General features: G+C 43.2%; 1 protein-coding gene across 1 annotated transcript; it reads left to right on the plus strand.

Moving 5' to 3' along the window:
* The first annotated feature begins 7210 nt into the window (after positions 1-7210).
* KLF17 (KLF transcription factor 17) lies at positions 7211-25173 on the plus strand. Its single transcript, XM_058552197.1, has 4 exons — positions 7211-7357; positions 20206-21064; positions 21393-21637; positions 22560-25173. The coding sequence occupies exons 1-3, from the start codon at positions 7298-7300 to the stop codon at positions 21635-21637; spliced, it is 1164 nt and encodes a 387-aa protein (XP_058408180.1). The 5' UTR covers positions 7211-7297; the 3' UTR covers positions 22560-25173.
* The last annotated feature ends 1448 nt before the right edge of the window (positions 25174-26621 follow it).

The following is a 26621-nucleotide window of genomic DNA, read 5'->3' on the forward strand; positions in this document are numbered from 1 at the left end:
CAGCAGTGTCTGTTGGAATGCTGTGCAGATTAAGAGCAGAATGCGGTTAGTAAGAATGTTGTAGGGAATAATTATGTTACTCGAAATGGGGTTTTTTGATGAGCAGTGTAGACACGGAGTAACAGCACGTAGACGTGTATGAAAGTGAAAGAGATTTATCGTACTCGCAGCTTGTAGAAGAAAGAGGCAGGGAAGCCAAGCAGGGGGCCATAGGGGAGGAGCACCAAGGGAGCTGGCTCAAACAAGCAGGGGGGGAGCCGAGAGAGTGAGGACGGTGGGCAGAGGCCCTTATGAGGGTCAGTGTGGAGGACACAGGCAAAAGGCTTGAGAGGACTTCACTGGTGTGTTTGAACGTCACTGGGTCACAGTCAGGGCAGGGCAAGAAGGGGAAATTGTGGCCGGGATGAGCCTTCTCACACTGGTGCATCTGGTCTCCTGGGCAGGGGGCTCATAGCCTGTTTGTGGGGCTATTGAGGCAGCAGGAAAATATGAAGTTTAAAAAATTTACAATACATTAAGGAACTCGGGCTTGGAATGAAATAGACTTAGGTTCATATCTATCTACCTTTTCATTTGACAAAGAGTTACTAATCGCCTCTCATGTGCCAGACACCGTGCTGGGTCCCCAGAGGTTTGTCGATAGCCACACCCCAGGTGGTCTCATTCATTCCAATGGCTTCAACTATGAAATCTATACTTCCAGCCTAGACTCTGCTGCCTGAGCTTAGTCTAACCCATATATCGAACCGCTTCTGGGACATCCCTCCCCATTTGGCTATCTCATAGGTAACGTCAAAGTCAATCTGTTCAAAAACGAATTCATCATCTGTAAACAAGCCCTGAATCTGCTCTTCTTCCAGCGTTGCCTGTATCTTACGGAATGGTCTCAGCAACTCAAGGTAAACACCTGGGAGTTCTCCTTGACCCCCTCTCTTCCCCAGCATCCACCCAATGCAGTACCAAATTCTGTCTGTTCTACTACCTTAGGATAGACACATTTGTCAACTGCATTCATTTATTATTCATTTTTGCATTTATTCAATGTCTTTTTATGCCAGAGCCTGGGGAAATAAAGACAAACCAGTGCTTCTTAAACTATCTGTGGTGAAGGACGATTTCTTTTTCTTTTTCTTTATTTTCAATCAGTCATGGATGGATTCTTTTGTAAAATACAATGAAAATCAATTACTAGACAAATAAAATGCAAAAAGGAGATACAAAATACAAGCTTTAGGGGCCGGCCCGGTGGTGCAAGCGGTTAAGTGTGCGCGCTCCGCTGCGGCGGCCCGGGGTTCGCAGGTTTGGATCCAGGGCGTGCACTGACGCACCGCTTGTCAAGCCATGTGGGGCGGCGTCCCATATAAAGCAGAGGAAGATGGGCACAGATGTTAGGTCAGGGCTAGTCTTCCTCAGCAAAAAAAAACAAAAAAAAGAAGAGGATTGGCAGATGTTAGCACAGGGCTGATCTCACACACACAAAAAAATTCAAGCTTTAGTTTTTCATTATTAATTCAATAAACAAAAATTACTCACCAATTTGCTATAAAAGTTTCTAAATGCTTCTCTCAATTTCTGTACCTATCTCATTGCAGACTGGTACAGTTTGCAAGCTGATGTCATCCATGGACTGCACTTTGAGTAGCAGAGAACAGGGAGAGACAAATACAAAACAACAGGGTGTGTATATGTGGGCCTCAGAGTGGGAGGAGGGAAGGCAGAAAAGGAAGATTTTTAAGCAAATCCATAAGAACCCTAGTATCAAGAGTAAAGGCAATTAGTTTTCTGTGCTAAGACGTGGGTATCCCAGGGCAGTGGGAGGCACCCAACCCAGCCTGAGTATCAGGGAAGGCTACCATACAGGAGATGCAAGACAGGTAGGAGTTAGTTAGGTTGGGGATGCTCTAGTCACAGTGGGAAGGATATTCCTGGCAGAGAAACAAGTACTGGAGGCATTAGGGAGCATTCGGCTTGAGGAATTACCTTTCCCATGAGTTGAGGGGCTGCTTTCTCCTGAGCCTCAGCATCAGTTTCCACGTGTATAAAATGGATACGAGAATCCTTTCTTTGAAAGATGAAAGAAGAGAAAGCATGAAAGGTGCCTACAACAGTGTCTGGTGCTTGGTACTCTTGCTGTTTTGTAGAGATACTCGCAGGAATCAGAACTGCCTCCGACAGTGAGGTGCAGTGGGTGGGAGGACAGCTCATTGACCCAGGACTGAAGCCCAGAATGACCCGGCTTCTGGGGAGTGACAGGAAAAACAGGCAGATGGGCCTGCCCCTGAGTCATTCCCAGGTCCGAGGCGTGTCTCTCTAGGATGGTCAGCGGACAATGGGGTGTAGTTTCGGGTTGAGAGAGGAGGCAGGACCCCAAAGTAAGCTCCTCTTCCCCACAAGCCCCTGGAATTCCAGAGGTCCACAACAAAATTAGGCTCTAAATTAAAAAGCTGAAGGGTGGGGCTAGCTCTGTCCTGGGTTTGATGGAATAAAGACATTAATGGATCATTAATAAATCATGAAGCTCATCCTCTCAGGTGCTGGTTGCTAATAAAGAAAGTGAGAATCAGGAAGATTAAATCACAGTTTCCAAAATCTCAGAACCAGAGCCAATGCTGGGATTCAGACCCAGGCCCTAACTCTAGACTTCAGCTCTTAATCAGAGGGTGCATTTAGAAAACTTTTCTGACCACGGCAGTCACGTGGAGATGAAATCCAACTGATCCCTGCGGTTCACCCAAGGACCACTCCTGGGAGAAGGGCGTGGAAGTGGAGCAGGGGCGGCAAAGGCTTCCCGGAGAAGACGACCCTAAGCTGAGCGAGAGGGAGTAGCCTACAGTGGACATTCATTAAATCTTGGTTTAAGAATGTGGAGTTAGCAGATGCAGAAATGGGGGAACAGTATTATTCCAGGCAGAAATAATGCAGGTCACCTGAGCACAGGTGCAGAGGCGGACTCAGATCATTTGCCTGCTTCATTCATTCTGGTGGTGGTCTGTCCCAGGTGCAGGTTTTAAGGGGTGCATATCTGTGGAGAGCTTAAAAATAATATATCCAACTAAAAGTTGGTCTGCTTTTTGTTATTACCATGGGCCAGAAATTTAAAATAATGTCTATGATAAAATACTCTTTTTTTTTTTTTTTTTGGTGAGGAAGATCAGCCCTGAGCTAACATCTGATGCCAATCCTCCTCTTTTTGCTGGGGAAGACTGGCCCTGGGCTAACATCCGTGCCCATCTTCCTGTAATTTATATGGGACGCCGCCACAGCATGGCTTGCCAAGCGGTGCGTCGGTGCACGCCCGGGATCCAAACCGGCGAACCCTGGGACCACCAGAGCAGAGCGTGGGCACTTAACCACTTGTGTCACCGGGCCGGCCCCTAAAATACTTCTCTTTAAAAAATTTTTTGTTGGTCTAAATTCTAAACAATTGCTGTGGATATTATTGAGTTTATTTAGTTTTATTAATACATAAAAATTAGGAAACCATCAACAAAATGAAAAGGCAACCTACTGAATGGGAGAAAATATTTGCAAATCATATATCTGATAAGGGGTTAATATCAAAAATATATAAGGAACTCATACAACTCAATAGCAGATTTTTAATCTGATCAAAAAATGGGCAGAGAAGTTGAATAGACATTTTTCCAAAGAAGACACACAGATGGCCAACATGCTCACCGTCACTAATGAAAAAGTGTTCGGCATCACTAATCATCAGGGTAATGCAAATCAAAACCATAGTGAGATACCATCTCATACCTGTTTGAGTGGCTGTTATCAACAAGACAAGAGATAACAAGTGTTGGCAAGGATGTGGAGAAAAGGGAATCCTTGTGCACTGTTGATGGGAATGTAAATTGGTGCAGCAACTATGGAAAACAGTATGGAGGTTTCTCAAAAAATTAGAAATAGAATCACCATATGATCCAGCAATTCCACTTTTGGGTATTTATCTGAAGGAAAAGAAAACACTACCTTAAAAAGATATCTGCACTCCCATGTTCATTGCAGCATTATTTACAATAGTCAAGACATGGAAGTAACCTAAGTGTCCATCAATGGATGAATGGATAAAGAAAAAGTGGTGTATATCTACAATGCAATATCATTCAGCCATAAAAAAGAAGGAAATCCTGCCATGAGCAGCAACATGGATGGACCTTGAAGGCATTATGCTGAGTGAAATAAGTCAGACAGAGAAAGACAAATACTGTATGATCTCACTTATGTGTGGAATCTAGAACAAAACAAAACACTGAACTCATAAATACAGAGAACAGATTGGTGATTATCAGAAATATTTTACCAAATTTGAATCATACTTTTAAAATGGAAATTTATTCTTTTAAAAGTGTTAGTTGTTTTAAAATGAAAGATGAATCAGGAAAATAAACGTTACATCAGTGGTGCAATTTAGCAGTTTTGGTTTTATTAAAATTCACTTGTTAGTTATTGGAGGATCATTTGCATAAGGCATTATATCAGACTGTAATGAAAGGATCAAAGTTCAAACAATCAGATAGACGTGAAAATGATTAAAATAAATAGTTGTACTTTTTTCATATTTTTGGACCATCATATTAATTGTATGTATTTATTTTACTGGCATGAATATACATACAAAGCTTTGTAAAAGAAAAATTTCACTTCTATATTTCTTTTCTAGCCATTATTATTATTCATTTCATTTCATGATCATTTGAACATATGAAATTTGAATTACAAAAATAATTTTATCCTATAGAGGAATGAGATATTAAAAGATCTGCTCCGTGTGTCAAATATGACTCATTCCACAAATACTTTCTAAGTGCCATGTTGGGAGAAAACTAGGTATACGGGAACCCGAAGAGGCATCAAATGAGAGCCAGAGATGGCCCCAGGAGGAGGTGAGACCTAAGCTGAGACCTGAGTAGGTGTTCGTCATAGAAGCATAGCCACCATTTCTCAAGGGCTTGCTCTCAGGCCTACCCCAAGCTATGTAGCTCGAGACACTAAGATACTTAAGACTCTTGTTACCCCATCTGTTATGATAGAGCAAAAGTCCTTGCTGTCACCAAAAGCCTTCTTGTCATTTGTACCCTGGTCCTGTCCTTTCTTGATTTATCAATGTCACTCCTATAATTAAGCCCTCTCTCTGCTTTGATATCAGTTTCTTTTTACTGGTGGATCTCCATCAGCCTCCCTTCATTCTCCTTTCAACTACCACCTCAATTCTTTGCCCCCATTCATAGCAAAAATTCTTTGAAAGAGTTGTTTACCGACAGTGTCTCAGTGTTTCCACCACATCAACTCCTGTTCTCTTTTCACCTACTCCCATAAGGCTTCTATCTCCTTTGTAACTATTTTTGTCAAAGTCACCCATGACCTCCATCTCGCCCAATCCAGTAGGCACTTACCTGGTTCTTATCTCAGCCACATTTGAGGCAGTTGAACTCTTTTAAATATGTGCTTCTCTTGGCTTCTTCTTTTTTTTTTTTTTTGGAATTTGAATTATTTTATTGGTTAATCCCTATATACAAGGCCCATAATAAGTACATCAAAATGAGTTAATTTGTCTTTAAAACCCAAGGAATAATTTAAGAATCTGTCATCAATAAAAGACAAAAAGCTGCTTATTACTTGCTTTACTTTATGCTTACTCTTAATTGTCTCAAGTGGTTTCTCTTGGCTTCTTAACATATAGTCTCCTGACTTTCCCCTACTTCTCTGGCTGTTACTTCTCAGTCTCTTTGGATGATCTCACTGCCCTGCTGGCCCTTAAATATAGGAGGTCCCGTGGCTGTGTCCTCACTAACTATCTCCCTAGTTGATATCAACCACTCTAAATATAACCAATATCTCTCTGCTGACAACCCCCAGATTTACATTTACAGTCCTGGCATCTTCCTAAGCATATTTAATAGACGTCTCAAAATCAACATGTCTAAAAGGGAATTCTTGTTTCAGCTGCCTCCAAATTTGCTCCTCTTCCCATTTTTCCGTAACACCAAATGGTGCAGTCATCACTCAGTTGCTCAAGCCAATAAATCGAGGAATCATCTTTGATTCCTCTTTTCCTCCCAGCCCTTTACTATTCCAATTCATTACCAAGTCCTGTCCCATTTAATTGTAAAATATTCTCTAATCACCATCACCAACCCCCACCAAACACTGACATCTCTTTCTGGAGAGCTCCTTTAGCTTTCTAACTGGAATCCCTCTTGTGGCTTCCATCTTGTCCCCTGTAATCCATAAGCTTCAAAGGAGCCAATGATTATTTTAAAAACTTAAATTTCCTGCTTAAAATCCTTCAGCAGCTTCCTATCACACTTAGAATAAAATCCAAACTACTTTCCATGGTCTCCAAGACCTGCCCATCTCTGTCCTCATGTCAATCTACTCTTCTAGTGCTCAAATCACTGAGGTCACCTGGCCATCCTATATTCCCTCCCCCATGCCAAGCTCTTTCTTGCCTTAGATCCCTCCAATCTTCCTACGGCTGGTTCCTTTCAGGCACTTGGTTCTCAGCTTACATTTTCCTATTTTGTTTTCTCCATAACGCTCACCACCATCTAAAATTATATTAACTATTGACTTTATTATATTCATTTCTTGTCTGCCCATTTAGGATGAAAATTCCTTGAGAGCAAAGACTTTTTTCTGTCTTGTTTGTCATTGTATCCCTAGTTCCAAAACACAGTGCCTGCCACACAGCAGGTACTCAGTACGTATCACAGAATAAAAACACTGTGCCGTGGTGCACGCACACACGACAGAGCTCTGTCCTACAGCGGAGAAGATCCAGGCCTCTGGGAGCTTATGGCAAGAGCCCTGACCTGGTGGGGTGGTGGTGGAGGCTCTCCTGTCTGCAGAGGCCCTCTCCAGACTCCTTCCCCGTTTCCCCACTCGGAGGTCAACAGGGCTCGGCCGGAGTCTGAAATCTGGGTGTCCCCATCCCCACTTGGACCAAACGGAGATGCTCAGACTGAAGAGCGGATGGGGTAGGTAGAGTGGGGCAGACGTAAGAAATAAGAAGTGGTGAGGGTCTAAGGTCCCCTGTCAGCGACCCTGCTGCGACAGGGCAGAGGACCTCCCGGAGCGGGGCGGGGTGGGGCAGCCCCTGCTGGGTGGGTCGGTGGGTGCGGCCCTTGGCTCCGCCCCCTGGCGCCGCGGGCTGTGGAAGCTCAGCGCGGTGATTGTGGCGTGGTGCTGCCGGCCGCCTGACCTGCGGCGCCGCGGCGGCCCGGCTCAGCTCTGGTCTCATGCGGGTCTGGACCCGCACACAGTCCCGATGTGCAGCTGATCCCAGGCTGAGATGGAGCAGGAGGCCGAGGGGCTGAGCCAGTGGCAGGCGGCTCAGCACCGGCTCGAGGAGGTGAGCACGAGCATCAGCCCGGGGGCCGGGGGTGTGGAGGGTGAGGGTGTGGAGGGAAGCAGACAACATCTTGGGCATTAGGAGCCCGAGGGACTGGGTTGGGAAGGGGAGGGATGGGAGATCGAGGACATAAATCATATGTCGTTTATTCAATTAATAGCCAACCGAGCATTAGCTCCTGTGCTGGGCGCTGGGGGTAAAAAGGTTCCAGGTGACTTCCGGTGGAGAGACTTGAGTACTCAGGAAAGAGACGAAGTTAGGAAGTCAGCGGGGAGCGGCCAGAGAGAAGAAATTAAATATTTATTGGAGCCCTACTAAGTGGAAGGCCTTTGCCAGATCTTGAGAATTGCAATGGTGAATTTAGCGTAAGATATTATACCATTTTATTAATAAATAGCCGAACGATTGGAAGTGTACCGATTGCTGTGAAGAAGTACGAGGGCCCCGGGAGCAAACAGCAGAGGTGTTTGATCCGATTTAGGAGGTGGAACACAGCGGAGAGGATTTGGTCTGGGATTGGAGAACTGGCGAAGGGTTTGCAGGTCCTGAGACCGAGATAGTACGCCTCCACCTTGGAGGACGTGCAAGATGGGACTGTGAGACGAAGGCCAAGAGAGCGATGGGAGTGTGGCCCAAGGGGAGGGGAGGCGGGGATGCCGGGCACCATCGAGGTCCTCCAGGGCTTGAGTTGGTTATTCCAAGAGCAGTAGGAAGCCACCGATGAGTTTTAATGTGATCAGTGTTAAAACTGATTTGCATTTTTTAAAGAGTGCCCCGGCAGACGTGGACAGAATTCAAGGCAATAATTAGAAAGCTATTGCGATAATCCAAGCGAGAACTAAAATGGCGGCCTAACTAGAGAAGTGAGAGTGGAGACGGAGAAAACTGAATAGATTCTGGAGAAGTTTTGGAGGCAGACACCACCAGAATTGGTAATTACTTGGATCTAGGTGGTGAGGGAGGCATCCAGGATAAATTAGCAGGTTTCTGGCTTGCACAGTTGGGTGAGAATAGTGGTGACATTTTCTGAGAGAGCAACAGATGAGAAGGAACAGGATTAATAGTTTTTTTTCCCCCTAGGGGTGGGTGGGTAAGGATGATGGTAAATTTTGGACATACTAATCCATTGAAGAGCCTGTGGGCTATCCAAATGGACCGAGCGTTTGGCAGCTGGAAGATTATGGAGAGGTCTGCCCTGGAGCTATTGATTTAAGAATAATTGGGATATAAACAGAAATGGATCCATTAGCATGAGAAAGATTGCCCAGAGAGTAGCATAAGGAAAACCTGCAAAGAAGATGGAGAAAGAGGAGGGCCAGAGAGAAGGGAAGGAGAAGAACCAGGCAAGTGTGGCAGTGTGTTCCTGAAACCAAGGGAAGGAGATACTTAACGAAGAGCCTCAGAAGCTCCTGAGAGGTCGAGCAAGGAGTCTGACAAGTGTTTGGATTTGGTGACATGGAGGTCATCGGTGACCTTTATGAAAGTTGTTTCCGTGGAGTGATGGGGGCCAGGGTGAGTTTGGGGGAATAATAAGGTGAGGTAGTGGTGAAGGTGTGTTTAGACATCTCCAAAGAAGTTTGCCTGTGAAGGATCAGGAAAATAAAAGAGGACCGTTACTGAGAGGGAGAGAAAAGGGGCTGAGCACTCCAGAAATACCCATCCAATAGACAGTTCTTTGGGGCCTGTATGTGCTTACAATTATGCCAGTTGCTTAGCGTATAGTGGTGAGTAAAACAGATAGGATCTCCCCAATGCTTTTAGGCTTAAAAAGATTAATGATACTTTCTTAACATCATCTTAGATATAATTCTTATTCACATTCTCCTAGTTGTCCCTAAAATGGCCTTTACAGCTGATATGTCCAAATCAGGATCCAATTTAAGGCCACACACTGCATCTGGTTATTATGTCTCTTGAATCTCTTTGAAATTAGAATAGTTTTCTTTTTTCCTGTCTGCCTTTCCATTTTTCATAATCCTAACTTTTGTCTTGCAAGGTATTCCTTTTCCGGATTTGTCAGATTGCTTTCTCATGGTATAATTTAGCTTGATCTTCTTTCTCTTGTATCACCTCTAAATTGGAGTTAGATCTTAAGGCTTAACTGAATTCCAGATTTTTGGTAAGAATGTCTCGTATAAACGTAGGCTTCATCTTGCATTACATTAGGGGACACATCTGGCTCCTCGTGTTTGGTGACACTAGGCTTGGCCCTTGAATTAAGGTAGTGAAAAGCCTGATGGATCTCTCTATTCAAACTTCTCTTTTAGTCTTGTGGTCAGAAGGTAATCTGTAAGGTTCCCTTGGAAGCCTCCCAATGTCCAGTTCCCCACCAATCACTCATCTACTGGTTTCAACCAAATATTAATTTTTCCTCAACCAAAAGTTTCATTAGGGGTTGTAAAATAATGATTTTCCAATTTCACCATTTCTTCTGCGTTTATTAGTTTGTATTCTTCCATAAAGTAATATTTTTCTTAAACAGCTGGAATCACTTGGGTGATTTTGAAATAATAGTTTCCTACTGGAAAGACAGAATAAATGCTTAATTCTTTCACTTCAGTTAGCAATATTCAAAGCGGGGATAGCTGACCTTTTGTCACTTTGGCTCATGAATTTTCATAAATTCAATCTATTAAGATCAACAATCATTATTCTTTTTGATTCTCAAATTGTTACAAATTTGCCCAGTGGGAATCCCTTCCCTGTCCTTTTTTAACATTAAAAAAATTGTGGTACAATCTACATAACATAAAACTGTCATTATAACCATGTTTAAGTGTATACTTGAGTGGCATTAAGCACATTTACGTTACTGTGCAACCATCACCACCATCCATCTCCAGAACTGTTTTCATCTTCCCAAACTGAAACTGCTAAACCATTAAACAGTAACTTCCTAATCCCACCCCCTTCAGTCCCTGGCAACCACCATTCTACTTGCTATCTCTTCGAATTTGACTTCCTTAAGTATCCTATGTAAATGGAATCATACATTACGTGTCCTTTTGTGACTTGCTTGTTTTACTTAACATAATGTCTTCAAAGTTCATTTATATTGAAGCACGTGTCAGAATTTCCTTCCATTTTAAGGCTGAATAATATTCTATTGTATATATATACCACATTTTGTTTATCCATTCATCTGTTGATGGACACGAGGATTGTTTCCACATTTTGGCTGTTGTGAATAATGCTGCTCTGAACATGGGAGTACAAACATCTATTCCAGTCCCTGCTGTCAGTGCTTATAGGTATATACCCAGAAGTGGAATTGCTAGATCATATGGAAGTTCTATTTTTAATTTGTTGAGGAACTGCCATACTGTTTTCCATGGCTGCCCATGCTACATTTCCACCAGCAGTGCCCAAGGATTCCAGTTTCTCCACCTCTTACCAATGCTGTTGTTTTGATAATAGTCATTTTAATGGATATAAAGTGGTATCTCATTGTGGTTTTGATGTACATTTCCCTAATGATTAGTGATGTTGAGCATCTTTTCATGGACTTATTGGCCATTTGTATGTCTTTGGAGAAATGTCTATTCAAGTCCTTTGCCCATTTTGAATTGGGTTTTTCATTAAGTTTTAGGAGTTCTCTATATATTCTGGATATTAGTCCCTTATCAGATATGTGGTTTGCAAATGTTTTCTCCCACTCTGTGGATTGCCTTTATACTGTTGATAGTGTCTTTTGATGCACTAAATTTTTAATTTTGATGAAATCCAATTTTGTGTAATTTTTCTTTTGTTGCCTGTGCCTTTGGTGTCATATCCAAGAAGTCATTGCCAGATCCAATGTCATGAAGCTTCCTGCTTATGTTTTCTTTTAAGAGTTTTATAGTTTTAGCTCTTACGTTTAGGTCTTTGATCCATTTTGAGTTAATTTCTGTATGTGGTGTTAAGTAAGGGTCCAACTTCATTCTTTTGCATGTGGATGTCCAGTTGTTGAAAAGACTGTCCTTTCTGCCTTGAATGGTCTTGGCACCCTTGGTGAAAATCATTTCACCAAATAAGTGGGTTTATTTCTAGGATCTATTTCTTTCTGTTGATCTATAGATCTATCCTTAATGCCAATACCATACTGTTTTGATTACTGTAGGTTTGTAGTAAGTTTTGAATCAGAAAGTGTGAATTTTCCAATTTTGTTTTTGTTTTTCAAGATTGATTTTGGCAATTTGGGGTCTCTTGAGATTCCATATGAATTTTAGAGTGGATTTTTCTATTTTTGCAAAAAGGGATTTTTTGCTTTAGATTGCTTTGGGTAACATTGACGTCATAACTATTAAGTTCTCCAATCCATGAACATAAGATGTCTTTACATTTATTTATGTCTTTAATTCCTCTCAGCAGTGTTTTGTAGTTTTTAGTGATTAAGTTAACCTCTTTGGCTATTTCTAAGTATTTAATTCTTTTGGATACTATTGTAAATTGACTTGTTTTCCTAATTTCCTTTTCGGATTGTTTGTTGTCAGTGTATAGAAACAACTGATTTTTGTGTGTTGAATTTGTATCCTGCCTCTTTGCTGAATTTGTTTATTCCTTCTAACAGGTTTGTGTGTGTATGTGTGTGTGTGTAATATTTAGGATTTTCTACATATAAGATTATATCATCTGGGAACAGGGATAGTTTTACTTCTTTTCCAATGTGGATGCCTATTTCTTTTTCTTGCCTAATTGCTCTGACTAAAAGTTCCAATACAATGTTGAATAGAAGTGGTGAAAGTGGGTATTCTTGTCTTGTTCCTGATCTTAGAGGAAAAGCCTTCACTCTTGCACCATTGAGTGTGATGTTAGCAGTGGATTTTTCATAAATGCCTTTTATCATATTGGAAGTTTCTTTCTATTCTTAGTTTTTTGAGTGTTTTTTTTTTTTTTGATCATGAAAGGGTGTTGGATTGTTTCAAATGCTTTTTCTGCATCAAGTTGAGATGATGTGTTTTTTCCGTTATTTTACTTATGTAGTATATTGCACCAATTGATTTTCGTACATTGAATGACCCTTGCATTCCTGGGATAAGTTCTACTTGGTTATGTTGTATAATTGGCTTAATGTGCTGATGGATTTGGTTTGCTAGTTTTTTGTTGAAGATTTTCACATCTATATTCAAAAAAGGTGGTGGTCTTTTTTTTTTTCTTTGTGAGGAAGATCAATCCTCCTCCTTTTTTTTTTTTTCCCTTTGTCTCCCCAAAGCCCCAGTATATAGTTGTATGTCATAGTTGTACATCCTTCTAGTTGCTGTATGTGGGACGCTGCCTCAGCGTGGCAGGACAAGTGGTGTGTCAGTGTGCGCCCGGGATCGGAACCCTGGGCTGCCCATAGTGGAGCGTGCGCACCCAACTGCTAAGCCATGGGGCCAGCCCCAGTGGTGGTCTATTCTTTTCTTTGCCTGTGATGTTTTTGTCAGGCTTCGGTATCAGGGCAATGCTGGGCTCACATAAGGAGTTAGGAAGTATTCTCTCTTCAATTTTTGGGAAGAATTTGGAGAAGCATTGGTATTCTTTAAATGTTTAGTAGAACTCACCATGAAGCTATCAAGTTCAGGGCCTTTCTTTGTCCTGGAGGCTTTTGATTATTGATTCAGTCTTCTTACTAGTTATGGGTCTATTCAGACTTTTTATTTCTTTGTGATTCGGTGTTGATAGGTTTTGTCTTTCTAGGAATTTATCCACTTCATTTAGGTTATCCAATTTGTTGGCATGCAATTGTTCATAGTACTCTCTTATAATCCTTTTAATTTCTGTAGAGTCAGCAGTAATGTCCTCACTTTCATTTCTGACATTAGTAGTTTGAATCTTCTCTTTTTTTCTTGGTCAACCTAGCTAAAGATTTGGCAATTTCGTTAATCTTTCCAAAGAACCAACTTTTGCTTTCATTGATATTTCTCTATTATTTCCTTCCTTCTGCTAGCTTTGGCGTTAGTTTGTTCTTCCTCTACAAATTCCTTAAGGTGTACAGCTATGTTGTTGATTTGAGATCTTTTTTTTATTGTAAACATTTACAGCTGTAAATTCCTTCTTAGCACTGTTTTGCTGTACCTCTTAAGTTTTTCGCGTGTGTGTGAGGAAGATTGGCTCTGAGCTAACATCCATTGCCAATCCTCCTCTTTTTGCTGAGGAAGATTAGCCCTGAGCTAACATCTGTGCCCATCTTCCTCTATTTTTTGTATATGGGATGCCGCCACACACGGCTTGATGAGCGGTGCATAGGTCGTGTCCGGGATTCGAACCTGCAAACCCTGGGCCGCTGAAGCAAACTTAACCACTATGCCACCGGGTCAGCTCCAAGTTTTTTTATGTGTGGTGCTTTTGTTTTCATTCATCTCTTAAGTATTTTCTAATTTCCTGTGATTTCTTTTTTGACCTATTGGTTGTTTAAGAGTATATTGTTTAATTCCACAGATTTGGGAATTTTCCAGTATTCTTGCCATTATTATTTTCTAACTATCTTTTTAAATCTATTGAGACTTAATTTGTGACCTAACGTATGATCTATCCTGGAGAATGTACCATGGGCACTTAAGAAGAATGTGTATTCTGTTGTTGTTGGGTAGAGTGTTCTGTATATTTCTATTAGATTTAGTTGGTTTATTGTGTTATTCCAGTCCTCTACTTCCTTACTTATCTTCTGTCTGGTTGTTCTGTCCATTACTTAGTGTGAAGTGTTGACATCTCCAAGTATTGTTGTAGAACTGTCTGTTTCTCCCTTTAAGTCCGTCTGTTTTTGCTTCATATATTTTGAGGGTCTGTTATTAAGTACATATATGTTTATAATTATTTTATTTTCTTGCTATATTGAACCATTTATTAATATACAATGTCCTTTGTCTCTTGTAACCTTTTTTGATTTAAAGTCTATGTCTGATGTTAATATAGCCACTCCCACTCTCTTGTTTACTATTTCCATGGAATATCTTTTCCCATATTTTCAACCTATTTGTGTCTTCAGATCTGAAGTGAGTCTCTTGTAGGCAACATATAATTGGATCATGTTACTTTTAATCCATTCTGCCAATCTCTGTCTTTTGACTGGAGAGTTTAAATCATTTACATTTAGAGTAACTGCTAATAAGGAGGGCCTTACTTTTGTCATTGTGCTATTTATCTATATGCTTTTTACCTCTTTTTGTCCCTCATTTCCTACATTATGTCTTTTGTATTTAGTTGATTTTTTATACTGAAACTTTAATTTCCTTTTCATTTCCTTTTGTATGTATTCTGTAGCTGTTTTCTTTGTATTTATGATGGGGATTACATTCAACATCCAAAAGTGATGACACTCTAATTTGAATTTATACCAGCTTAACTTCAGTAGCATACAAAAACTGCCCCATCCAGTTCTATTCCCCACCCCATTTCAGTTACTGATGTCACAAAATTACATCTTTATGCATTGTGTATCCAAAATGTGAACTAATAATTTTTTTATGGATTAGTGTCTGAGAAAAAACTCTCTGACACCAGATGTGTGGTTTTCTACACCAAGCAACTCTGACACTAACTGCCTGGAGTTAGTGTCCAGTCCCATAAGACTACTTTCCTGTCCCCACCCGCCACCACCATTTCAGACACCAGTCGCAAGTCCAAGTTGTTACCTGACTGATTGGCTATAAATCATGGTTCTGGGCCGGCCCGGTGGCTTAGTGGTTAAGTGTGCGCACTCCGCTACTGGCGGCCCGGGTTCGGATCCTGGGCGCACACCTACGCTCCACTTCTCCGGCCTTGCTGAGGCCGCGTCCCACATACAGCAACTAGAAGGATGTGCAACTATGACATACAACTATCTACTGGGGCTTTGGGTAAGAAAAAAAGGAGGAGGATTGGCAATAGATGTTAGCTGAGAGCCGATCTTCCTCAGCAAAAAGAGGAGGATTAGCACCGGTGTTAGCTCAGGGCTGATCTCCCTCACAAAAAAAAAAAAAAAAAAAACAAAATCATGGTTCCTACAACCCCCGCCTTGGGTTCTATAATTTGCTAGAGCAGCTCACAGAACCCAGGAAAACAGTTCACCCACTACTGCTGATTTATTACAAAGGACATTTTAAAGGATACAAATGAACAGCCAGAGAAACAGATACATAGAATGAGGTATGGGGAAGAGGGAAGTACGGGGAAGGGGCCCAGAGCTTTCATGCCCTCTCCAGGAGCACTGCCTTCCAGCACCTCCATGTGTTCAATAACCCAGAAGCTCTCTGAACTCTGCACTTTAGGGATTTTTATGGAGGCTTTATCATGTAGGCAAGATCAATTATTAACTCATTTTCCAGCCCTCCTCCCCTCTCTGGAGGATGAGGGATGTGGCTGAAAGTTCCAAGCTTCTAATCATGGCTCAGTCTTTCTGGTGACCAGCCACCATTCAGGAGCCCACCAAGATTCACCTTGTTAGAACAAAAGATACTCTGTCACCCAGGAAGTTCCAAGGGATTTAGGGGCTCTGTGTCAGGAACCTGGGAAAAGACCAATATATAGATTTCTTGTTTCACAGTTAGTCTCTTAAATCATGTAGAAAACAAAAAGTGAAGTTACAAATCAAATTACAGTAAGACTAGCTTTTAAAATTGTCCAAATATTTACCTTTACCAGAAATCTTTATTTCTTCATATGGCTTCAAGTTACTGTCTTGTTCTTTCATTTCCATTTGTAGGACCCCATTAGCATTTCTTGCAGGGCACAGCTAATGGGAATAAACTCCTCAGCTTTTTTTTTTTTTTTTTTGAGGAAGATCAGCCCTGAGCTAACATCCATGCCAATCCTCCTCTTTTTGCTGAGGAAGACTGGCCCTGGGCTAACATCTGTGCCCATCTTCCTCCACTTTATATGGGATGCCGCCACAGCATGGCCTGACAAGTGGTGTATCAGTGCATGCCCGGGATCCGAACCCCGGGCCACCAGCAGCGGAGCACGCACTTAACCGCTACGCCACGGGGCTGGCCCTAAACTCCTCAGCTTTTATCTGGGAATGTCTTAATTTCTCCTACATTTTTTTTTTCTTGTGAGGAAGATCAGCCCTCAGATAACATCCATGCCAATCCTCCTCTTTTTGCTGAGGAAGACTGGCCCTGGGCTAACATCCGTGCCCATCTTCCTCCACTTTATATGGGACACGGCCACAGTATGGCTTGACAAGCGGTGCATCAGTGTGCGCCAAGGATCCGAACCTGCGAACCCTGGGCCGCTGAAGCAGAGCGTGCACACTTAACTGCTTGCGCCACTGGGCTGGCCCCTCTCCCACATTTTTGAAGGAGAGTTTTGCCCCATATAAGATTCTTGGTTATCAGTTTTTTTTTTTCTTTAAGCATTATGAATATATCAACCCACTGCCTTTGGCATCCAAGGTTTCTGATGAGAAATTTGCAGATAATCTTATTTTGGATCACTTATATGTGATGAGTTGCTTCTCGCTGCTCTCAAGATTCTCTCTTTGCTTTTGGACAGTTTGATTATAATGTTTCTTGTGTGGGTTTCTTTGAGTTTATCCTACTTGAAGTTCATTAAGCTTCTCGTATGTCTATATTTACCTCTTTTATCAAATTTTGGGCATTTTCAGCCATTATTTCTTCAAGTAATCACTCTGCTCCTTTCTCTCTCTTCTTGTACTCCCACAATGCATATGTTGGTCAGCTTGATGGTGTCTTACAGGTCCTTTAGGCTCTGTTCAATTTTCTTTTATCTTTTTTCCTTCTGTTTATCAACTCGATAATTTTAATTCTGCTATCTTCAGATTAGCTGATTTGTTCTTCTGCCAGGTCAAATCTACTTTTGAATCCCTCCAATCAGTTTTTAATTTCACTTTTCAGCTCTAGAATTTCTTTTTGGTTTCTCTTTAGGTTTTCCATCTCTTTAATGAAATTTCCATTTTGTTCATACATCATTTTCATGACTTTGCCCACATCTTTTAGCTCTTTGAGGGTCTTTAAGACAGTTTTAAATTCTTAGTGTTGGGCCGGCGCCATGGCTTAGTGGTTAAGTGCGTAGGCTCTGCTGCTGGCGGCCGGGGCCCGGATCCCGGGCGCGCACCGACGCACCACTTCTCTGGCCATGCTGAGGCCATGTCCCACATACAGCAACTAGAAGGATGTGCAGCTGTGACATACAACTATCTGCTGGGGCTTGGGGGGGAAAAATAAATAAATAAAATCTTAAAAAAAACAAAAATAAATAAATTCTTTGTGTAGTAAGTCCACCATCGGGTCTTTCTCATGGATGTTTTCTGTTGACTTTTTTCCCCTTGAATAGGTCATATTTTCCTGTGTCTTTTTATGCCTTGTGATTTTATTTTTGTTGAAAACTGGACATTTGACTCTTATAATGCAAAAACTCTGGAAATCAGATTCTCCTTCCTTCCTCAGGATTTGCTGTTTTCATTTTTTGTTTGTTGATAGTTTTTTTTGATTGTTGTGTGTTGTGTTTGTGCCAGGATCAGCCTGAGGTGTAGACTTAAGATCTTCTCAGATCTTTTCTGAGCCTGCATCTTTTCTTGGGTATGTGTGGTGACTTGCTAAATTCCCCGGTATGTGTGCTTGTTTCTGAATATCCCAATCCTTGAAAGTCTGGCTCCCAAAGGGGGAAAAAGGGGAAAAATGGAGGGGGAAAGAAACAGGTGCCAGCCCTTTAAATATGCTGAGAGTTTTGTCAGTTGGAGGAGGAAAGTTTTGTGACAATGGCAGTAGGAGTTGCAGCAATGGCTCCCCACCTCTGTGTCTGCACACATGATCAGAAGTAGCAATCAGTGATCAGAACACAGATCCCCAATATTTGAAGCACAAGATTTTTATGGCCCACTCTGGCTCCTGCAAGCTGAGTGCAAGCTGCTCCAGGAACATGTCCATAGTTGCCTACCATGGGACCAGGGGTGTTTTTGGGTAGCCAGGAGCTAAGAGCTGAAATTAACTGCAATTTACCTTCCAAGTCTTCCCCTGGAAGTTGCAAGCCTTTAATAGACTCCATTGTTCCAAAATAGCTACATCAGACAAATTCTTCAGGTGTAATTGTTATCTTGGTGGGGACGTAGATTGCTGGTGCCTCCTACTCTGTCATCTTCCATGGCATCACTTCCTGTGTCCTTTTAACACAGTCCTAATCATCTTTGACAGTTTCCTTATTTTCTGGCACAGTAAGATGTACCCGGCTTACTTATTCCTTCCTTGTTCTAGACTTGGAGTCTGGAGATTCTCCAAGGATGACTCTTCCTTTTAGTAAGGAATGGAATTGCAGACCAAAATCTGAACATAAGAGTTTTGTGAGTTTATTTCTATAGACTATCTCCTATTTAAATTTAGCATCATTTTTACTTCTTTGATTTTTTGTGTGTGTATGAGGAAGACTGGCACTGAGCTAACATCCATTGCCAATTCTCCTCTTTTTGCTGAGGAAGACTAGCCCTGAGCTAACATCTGTGCCTGTCTTCCTCTAATTTGTATGTGGGATGCTGCCACAGTGTGGCTCGATGAGCAGTGCTAGGTCCACACCTGGGATCTGAATCTGCGAATCCTGGGCCGCCGAAGCAGAGTGCACAAACTTAACCACTACGCCACCAGGCTGGCCCCTACTTCTCTGATTTTTATAATAGAATTTTTCACTTATACTTAAAATCCTGATTTCTCACAATATTATTTTAAAACCATTTTACTGTGAAAAAATTACACTCAAACAGAAAAGTGAATACAAGTGTACAGCTTAATGAATCATTACAAAGTAAACACCTGTGTAACATTGCCAACACCACAGAAGCCTCCCCGGTGCCTTTTATCATTGCCCCCTCGTTCCCCTCTGATATAACTCACAGCCTTTTGTCTGGATGTAACTTGAGTTCCTCTATTTCTGCTCTATGATGTTCCTATAATTGGTGTAAAAGCTGCAATTACTTTTTTCTTTATTTGTGTTTGAATGTTGCTAATTTTTCCTTGATCTGTGGCAACATTTTTCTGGTGAATTTTCTTTTTCTTTTGGCAAATTACAATCTTCAGTTTCTGTTTTGATGTGTTAGTATTGTTTATGCATACTGTATTTTTAACTTATGTTTTGGTGTTCATATTTGAATGGATTGGTCTTTTCTGGACTGTCTCAATGGAGAATTGGATGGGGGACGATGGGGTAGCTTTCCCAGTTTCTCAGCTCAAGAGCTCTCTCTCTATTGCTACAATAATGGACATCTTAAAAAAATATTCTATTTGGATTCTTCTTGGATACTATCCTGTTTCAAGAGCTTCTACTACCAACCCCTTCTTTCCTTCCCTTCATACCAGTCATGGAGGGATACTGCTCCTGACTTCCAAGACAATCCTCCACCCTTTTTTAAAGTGCTTTTTATAGTCTGCCTCTTTTCCTTATCTCCCCCAATGTTTGATCTCAGACCTCCACACAGCAGTTCTCATTCAGGTGAGACCCTCTTCTGTAGGTAAATATTTGCAGATGGTTTCTAAGTCTTGCTAAAGCCAGGACCCCTCTGAGGCCTCCATTCTTCCCACTTTTGTGGCTTTCGGCATCCATCCTGCTGGTTTGGGATGTTCTTTCACCCTTACGCTTACATATAACCTGGAGTTTTGAGGGTTTTCTCAGAGTTTTGCTGAAGGTGTAGGTTGTGGGATATTTTATTTACTCTCTTTGTTGCTTTTTATGAAATAAAAAACAAAAACATGCCAAAGAGGAAAAATGACGTGAGTCAGATCTAGGCTTGCACCTTGCTCCCTGCATCTTAGAAAGCCCGAGCTGGAGAATGGCCTGGAGGCAGGATAGTTCGGGCAAGAGATGATGTAGGCCAAGCTTAGGGTGGGATTTGCAGATGGGGAGGAGGGGCATGTGGGACTGGAATTTGGGCTAGGGTGAATTTCACCTGACTCTCTCTTTCCAAGGATACTGAGAAGTTAATGTCCATCTTGGACGTGTCTCCGTCTCCGGGAAGCAGTGGAATGCACACCTCTTGGAACGATGGCCCACCGGTCATTCAACATGTCCCGCAGTGCACAGAGCTGGGGAGGATCCCCTTGGTCTTTGCTGAGGCACCCAGGCAGAATGAGAGTGAAATGGGGCTGCAGTTTAGTATGTCGCTGCCTGAGCATGGTGTGAGCTACTGCCCCCAAGTGACTCTCACTCCTTCCCAGATGACTTACTGTCAGGCAATGTCTCCCTCCCAACCAAGAATGATGACTTTCAAGGGACTCCAGACAATGCCTTTAGGAGAGCCCAGTATTCCAGGGGTGGCCAGGACCTTTGAGGGGAATCTAAGGATGTCCCCCAATGGGCCAGTCTCAGCTCCCAGTGGAACCTCAATGATGTCCCACATCACGGCATCAACAATGCCTTATTCTGGCCCCCCAACAGTACCTTCTAACAGAGACTCCTTAACACCTAAAATGTTATTGTCCCCAACCATGCCTTCCACTGAGGCCCAAGCAGCGCTTCCCTCTTTGGCTCAGATGTTACCCCCTAGAGATCCCCACGACCTTGGAATTCCCCCAACTGGCTCCCCAACATTGCTGGCTTTCAAATGCCAGGACTCTCTTGTGAGCCAGCCAGCCTCCCAGGAAGACCTCTTCCTACCCAAGCAGCCCTTTCCTGCTCCACAGAGAGCAGAGCAGAATTTCAGACCCCAGGAAAGGGCTCCCAGGAGGAGATCCCCGGTTTCAAGGCCTTACCACTGTCAGTATGAGAACTGTGGAAAAGCATATACTAAGCGCTCCCACCTCGTGAGTCACCAGCGCAAACACACAGGTGAATGAGGTGTCAGACAGGTGGGGTGGGGTGGAGAAGTCTCTGGGCTTTAGATTTGTGCTGGACCACTGGTTTATAATGGTTCATCATCCTTCAAGCTTCGGGTCAAGCTATACTGGTCCCACCAACTTGCTTTCCCACAGTCCAGTATGACTGTGTCAAGATGTTGTGGCAGGGGGCACCGCTGATTGTGTTGCCTCCTTACTGCTTGCCTAAGTTTTTCCTTTTGATTCCTCACCCTTGACTGCTCTGCCTCATAGAGTCAGACCCCTTCATTCCTGGCCCATTCCTCTACCTAATTCCTTCTCTGCCTTGTCTCTCCCCCCAGGTGAGAGGCCCTATAAATGCATGTGGGAAGGCTGTACATGGTCTTTCTTTCGTTCTGATGAGCTTGGACGACATACGCGGATACACACCAGATATCGACCATATAGATGTGATCAGTGCGGCCGACAATTCATGAGATCTGACCATCTCAGGCAACACCACAGGACTCATCTGCAGATGCTAGGATCCACAGACCCACAGGACAACAATGGACAGATGGCTGGTCCTCCTGCTCCTGGTCTTTAGGTCATTCTCCTCTTCCTCTCATTTTGGCATCTCCACCCAGATCCTGCCTGCCTCTGACCCTTTGGTAGGTATAGGCTTAGATGAAGACAGAGATTATGAGGCAGTGTTGAAGCCCACATGAGCTCTGGACCCAGTCAGGGACTCTTCAAAAACTGTCTTCTGCCGAGTTAGCCACGTGGGAAGATGAAGCAAAGTGGAGATTGGGAGCTTTATTAAAAAGCTCTTTATCTTATGTCACTCCCCAGCTTGAAACCCTGTAGTGACTCTCCTTTGTCTGCTACATAAAATCCAAGTGCCTCGTCTTGGTCGTCCACAATTTCCAGAGCCAGACTAGGTTCAAATTCTGAATTTACCACTTAGTAACCTGGTGACCTTGGGAAAGGTCTGAACACTGCCATGCTTCCTCTTCCGGTAAATGAGAAGAACGATATTGGACTGTTTAGGACACATCTCATGTACCAAATCAGATTCTCTCTGGCACTTACCAGCCACAGGCCCAGAGTTTCTGTCTCTTCCCACCACTTCCAGACTTGGATGGAATGCCTCACCACAGGGCATGGGATCTGGGATCTCAAGTAGCCACTAGCAACCCAGAAGTGTGGGGGAGTCACTGCTCTTAGGGTAAGATTTGACCAATGGAGATGGGAGAGAGCCAGGCAGATAGAGTCCTTCTTCTTCCCTCCCTTCCGTGAATTGCTGCAAGGCACCATTTCTCCAAACAGTACAGCCAATGGGGAGATCTCCCAAGTAGCCAGGGGACACACCTGCTATGCCTCTTGGAGGCTTGTCATGGATCAGGACCCAACCTACTGTCACCCTGCATTACCCCCAGTTCTTCCCTGCCTCACTTCCTTCTTCTCACTCTCAGTGCCCTGGGTCTGCACCACCCAAATAAAACATTGGTACTTTGTTCTCGTTTTAGGCTCTGTTTTTGGCAGAGAAGGATGAACCCCACTGTAACTTCCCCTGCTCCCTGCCACCAAGTCCAGGTACCTGGACTTCCACATACGAGGTATTAAAGGCCCTGTCCTGCCCTGCTTCTCTGGGGGTGAGGGCATAATGACTATCCTGGCAGTCAGCCAGGAAGTTCAGAACCTCTTTCTGGACTTCTCAGCCAGCCATTTTACTGACCAGCAACTAATCAAAAGGAACTTGCCGAAGCTCTCAAGTGGCAGAGCTGGAATCCCAAACAGCCTCTGTGTACTCCTGATATGATGCCTTTTACAGGTGTTGTCTGCACCCAGTCCAGTGCCAAGCACTGCCAAGTGATGGCCACAGAGAGATGAATCAGGTCTCGCTCCTGTGGTCAAGGGGCCACCTTGGTCTAGGGACTGAGGAGTCCACATAGGTGCAGTGGCCGTGGGGAGGAAGTGCTCCTAGTGGGGAGGTCAGAAAGGCTTTCTGGGGGAGGTGACCTTTGAGTAAGCGAGTGTATGTAACATCTAGTAATCCCTTAAATGTGGAGGTAAACTGAGCAGGTGAATAAAGAGGAAAGAGAATTCCAAGCAGAGAGAATGCTGGACCGAGCAAGTGCTCAGAGTCAACCTGGAAGCTTCCATTCATTCGACGAGTGTTTTTTGATCCCACAATACAAAGAACACCACAGCCATGGGGACTTCAGGGGGCACAGAGACAAGGAAGGGATGTGTCAGAGAAGAAAGACTGGTCAAGGAGGCACCTGAGTCAGAGCTGAGAGCTCATGGGGGTTAGCTGGACCTCCTTTTCCCTCTCATTTCCTGGACGTCTACCCTTGGTCATGCCCTGTGCTGGACACAGGATTCAGAGCGTGACGGTGCCTTGCTGCAGGGCAGAGAGATCACGGACAGAAATTCTGAAGGTACTCAGTGCTGCTAAGGACAGGAGCCGAACCTCTGTGCACTGAAACTTATTCTGGGCATCCGGGGAAGTCCCACAGACTTGGCTGTGCCTGCCCCTGCCCCTCCCACCTCCACCCTGACTCCGGCCTGCACAGCCACCTCGGCCTATTCCCCTAGTGGCCCCAGCATACCTGGGCTGGGCATCCAGGTGCCTTCTACCCAAACTCCGAGCAAGGAGAGTGGACTTGATGAACAAAATAAGGCCAGGGGGTGCTCGTTTGTGACCCAATTACTGGCCTCAGAGACTGAGGTGTTGAGTACCCAAAATCTCTTTCATTCCCACCTAGGGCACTAGGTCCCTTCTGTGGAGCAGGACGTCTCAGGCTCAGTGGGCCAGGGTGGTCTCTGCCTTCCCCATTCCCCAAACCCCCTCCCTACCTGGCTCACATGCAGCCAGGCAGGTAGGGTCAGCAGGCCCGATTGCTTTATTGTTGGAATGCAAGAGAGATCTGTTGGTGCCCCATCACTTTCACTGAGGAATGGAAGAGGGAGGAGCCAGAGAGGGCAGGGATGTGCTATGTACGTTGCAATGGTGGGCAAAACAGGTCTCTGCCCTCGTGGAGGTCAAAATCTCGTGGAAGAGGGATGATAGAAATGTACAGAGTGCTGTGAGGACAAATATCAGAGACTTGCTGCAATTGACCAAGGGAGTTAGGAAGGCATTTCTTGGGAACTGTGGTTTGAGCTCAGAGATTAGGACTAACCAGGAGTTAGGCAGATAAAAGAGGTGAGGGGGTGATTGGAGAAGAAATCAATCTATCCTTTATCCAGCGATTACCTGATGGCAGGCCACTAAGTCTTTCCCGGTATTATCTTATGCAACACAAGGCAAGATGGGAGGTGGGTAAGACATCCCAGGCTCTCAAGTAAGACTAATAGATTTATCCTGTTGCTGCCTTTCCTGGCTGTGTGGCTCTTGAGCAATTCACATCTCTTTGCTTCAGATAGCTAGTGGGGCAAGACTGATAGATTCACGCTGAAGAGAGAGAGTTAGTCACACTTAAAAATGGTTTCTTTGACTGGCTTAGGGTAGAGGGAGGGGTTTCGATGCTCCAGGTGAGAGTGGAAGGTGGCTTCGAGCAGGGTGCAGCTGTGGAGATGGAGAGTAGTAGAAGGACTTAGGAGAGAGAATTAACCCTGGTGATAATTAATTGGATTTGGTTGGTGAGGGGGTGGTCAAGGATGACTCTCAGGTTTATAGTTTGTTATAAGTAACACAGAAGGAGAACGAACATGTTCATTAATTTATTTTTCTATTTTTTATTGTAATACCTATTATATGTGCAAAAAATATTTTGTCTGTATGCTATTTAAAGAATACTTAAAAAAACACTTATTTACCCTTTATGCCACTTAAGAAAAAGAACATACGAATACATTTGAAGCCTTTGAGTTCCCCTCTCTGATCACATCCGCCCTCCTCCTCACAGAGGTAGCCACTATCCTGAATTTTGGTTGATTCTGCCTGTGCCTCTGTTGTTTTTACCATATATGTATCTATTCTTAGACAATATAGTGATTCGTTTTATGTGGTTTTGAACTTAATTCTGTTTGGGGTTCATTGAGCTTCTTCCATCCAAAGGTTTATAGTCAATAAAATTTGGAAAAATTTGACCATTTTCTTGTCAATTTTTTGTCCCTCCCTGTCTCCTCTGACACATACTCTGCCCGTATAATAGATCAGTTGATATTGTCCCACAGGTCACTGATGCTCTGTCCATTTTTTTCAGTCTTTTTTTCTTTCTCTGCTTCATATTAGATGTCTTCAAGCTAACTGATCTTTTCTTCTGAAGTGTATAATCTGCTGTCAGTTCCAACTAGAATGTTTTACTGAATTTTTCAACTTTAGAAATTATGTCTGGATCTTTTTTTTGGCTCAGGAAGATTTGCCTTGAGCTAATATCTGTTGCCAATCTTCCTCTATTTTGTATGTGGGTTGCCGCCACAGCATGGTCACTGGTGAGTGGTGTAGGTCTGTACCCGGGAACCAAACCCAGGCTGCCAAAGGGGAGCACACTGAACTTAACCACTAGGCCATCAGGCAGGCCCAGGATCCTTTTTTGTATCTTCCGTTTCTCTCGTTATCATGCTTATGTTTCCCTTACCTTCTGAACGTATGAAGCATGGTTATAAAAGCAGTTTTAATGTCCTCAGGTGCCAATTCCATCACGTTTGTTCCATCTGAGTCTGTGTCAGTTGATTGGCTTTTCTCCTGGTAATTGTCCTTGCTTTCCTCCTTTGAGGCTGCTAGTTTTTACTGGATGCCAAACAACTGTGAATTTACCTGGTTGGTGGCTGGGTTTTGTTTTATTCCTGTAAATAGTGCTGGCTTTTATTTCTGGTGTGCATTTTACTTTCTTAGAATTAGTTGGATCCCTTGGAGGCCTACTTTTTTTTTTTCTTAGGGAACTTTTATTTATGTGGGGCTTACTTTTAAGCTTTTTTAGGACAAGCCCAGAGCTGCCTTTTTTTTTTTTTTCTGGGGCTAATTTAGCCCCACTACCAAGGCAATATCTTGAGGATTCTGCCTGATCTCTGTATTATGCCTTTGCATTCTGGCTATCGGAAACAAACTATTTCCAGCCCTGTGTGAGCTCCAAGAACTGTTCTGCCTATGTCTTTTCAATGATCTTTTTTCTACTCTTGAGTAATTTCTTCTCATGCTTGGTCAGTACTCGGTCAAAGACTTAAAGGGACACCTCTCCAGATCTTGAGCACTCTCTCTGCAAAACTCTATTCTCTCGAGTACTCCGCCTCATAAATTCTAGCTACCTTCGCTTTCCCGAACTTCAGTCTGTCTCCTCAACTCAGTGAGACTTTTACCGTCTGTTTTGGTTTCCATCCCTCATCTCAGGGGTCACAGTCCTGTTCTGCCTACTGTCCACTGCTGAAATCCACTGCTTCATATATTTTGTCTGGTTCTCTAGTTGTTTAAGGTGGGAAGGTAAATCCAGTGTCTGTCACTCCATCTTTATTTAATTTATTTATTTATTTATTGGTGAGGAGGATCAGCCCTGAGCTAACATCTGCCAATCCTCCTCTTTTTGCTGAGGAAGACTGGCCCTGGGCTAACATCCATGGCCATCTTCCTCCACTTTATATGGGAT

Source organism: Diceros bicornis, chromosome 13 (genome assembly GCF_020826845.1).
Source record: "Diceros bicornis minor isolate mBicDic1 chromosome 13, mDicBic1.mat.cur, whole genome shotgun sequence".
NCBI lineage: Eukaryota > Metazoa > Chordata > Mammalia > Perissodactyla > Rhinocerotidae > Diceros > Diceros bicornis.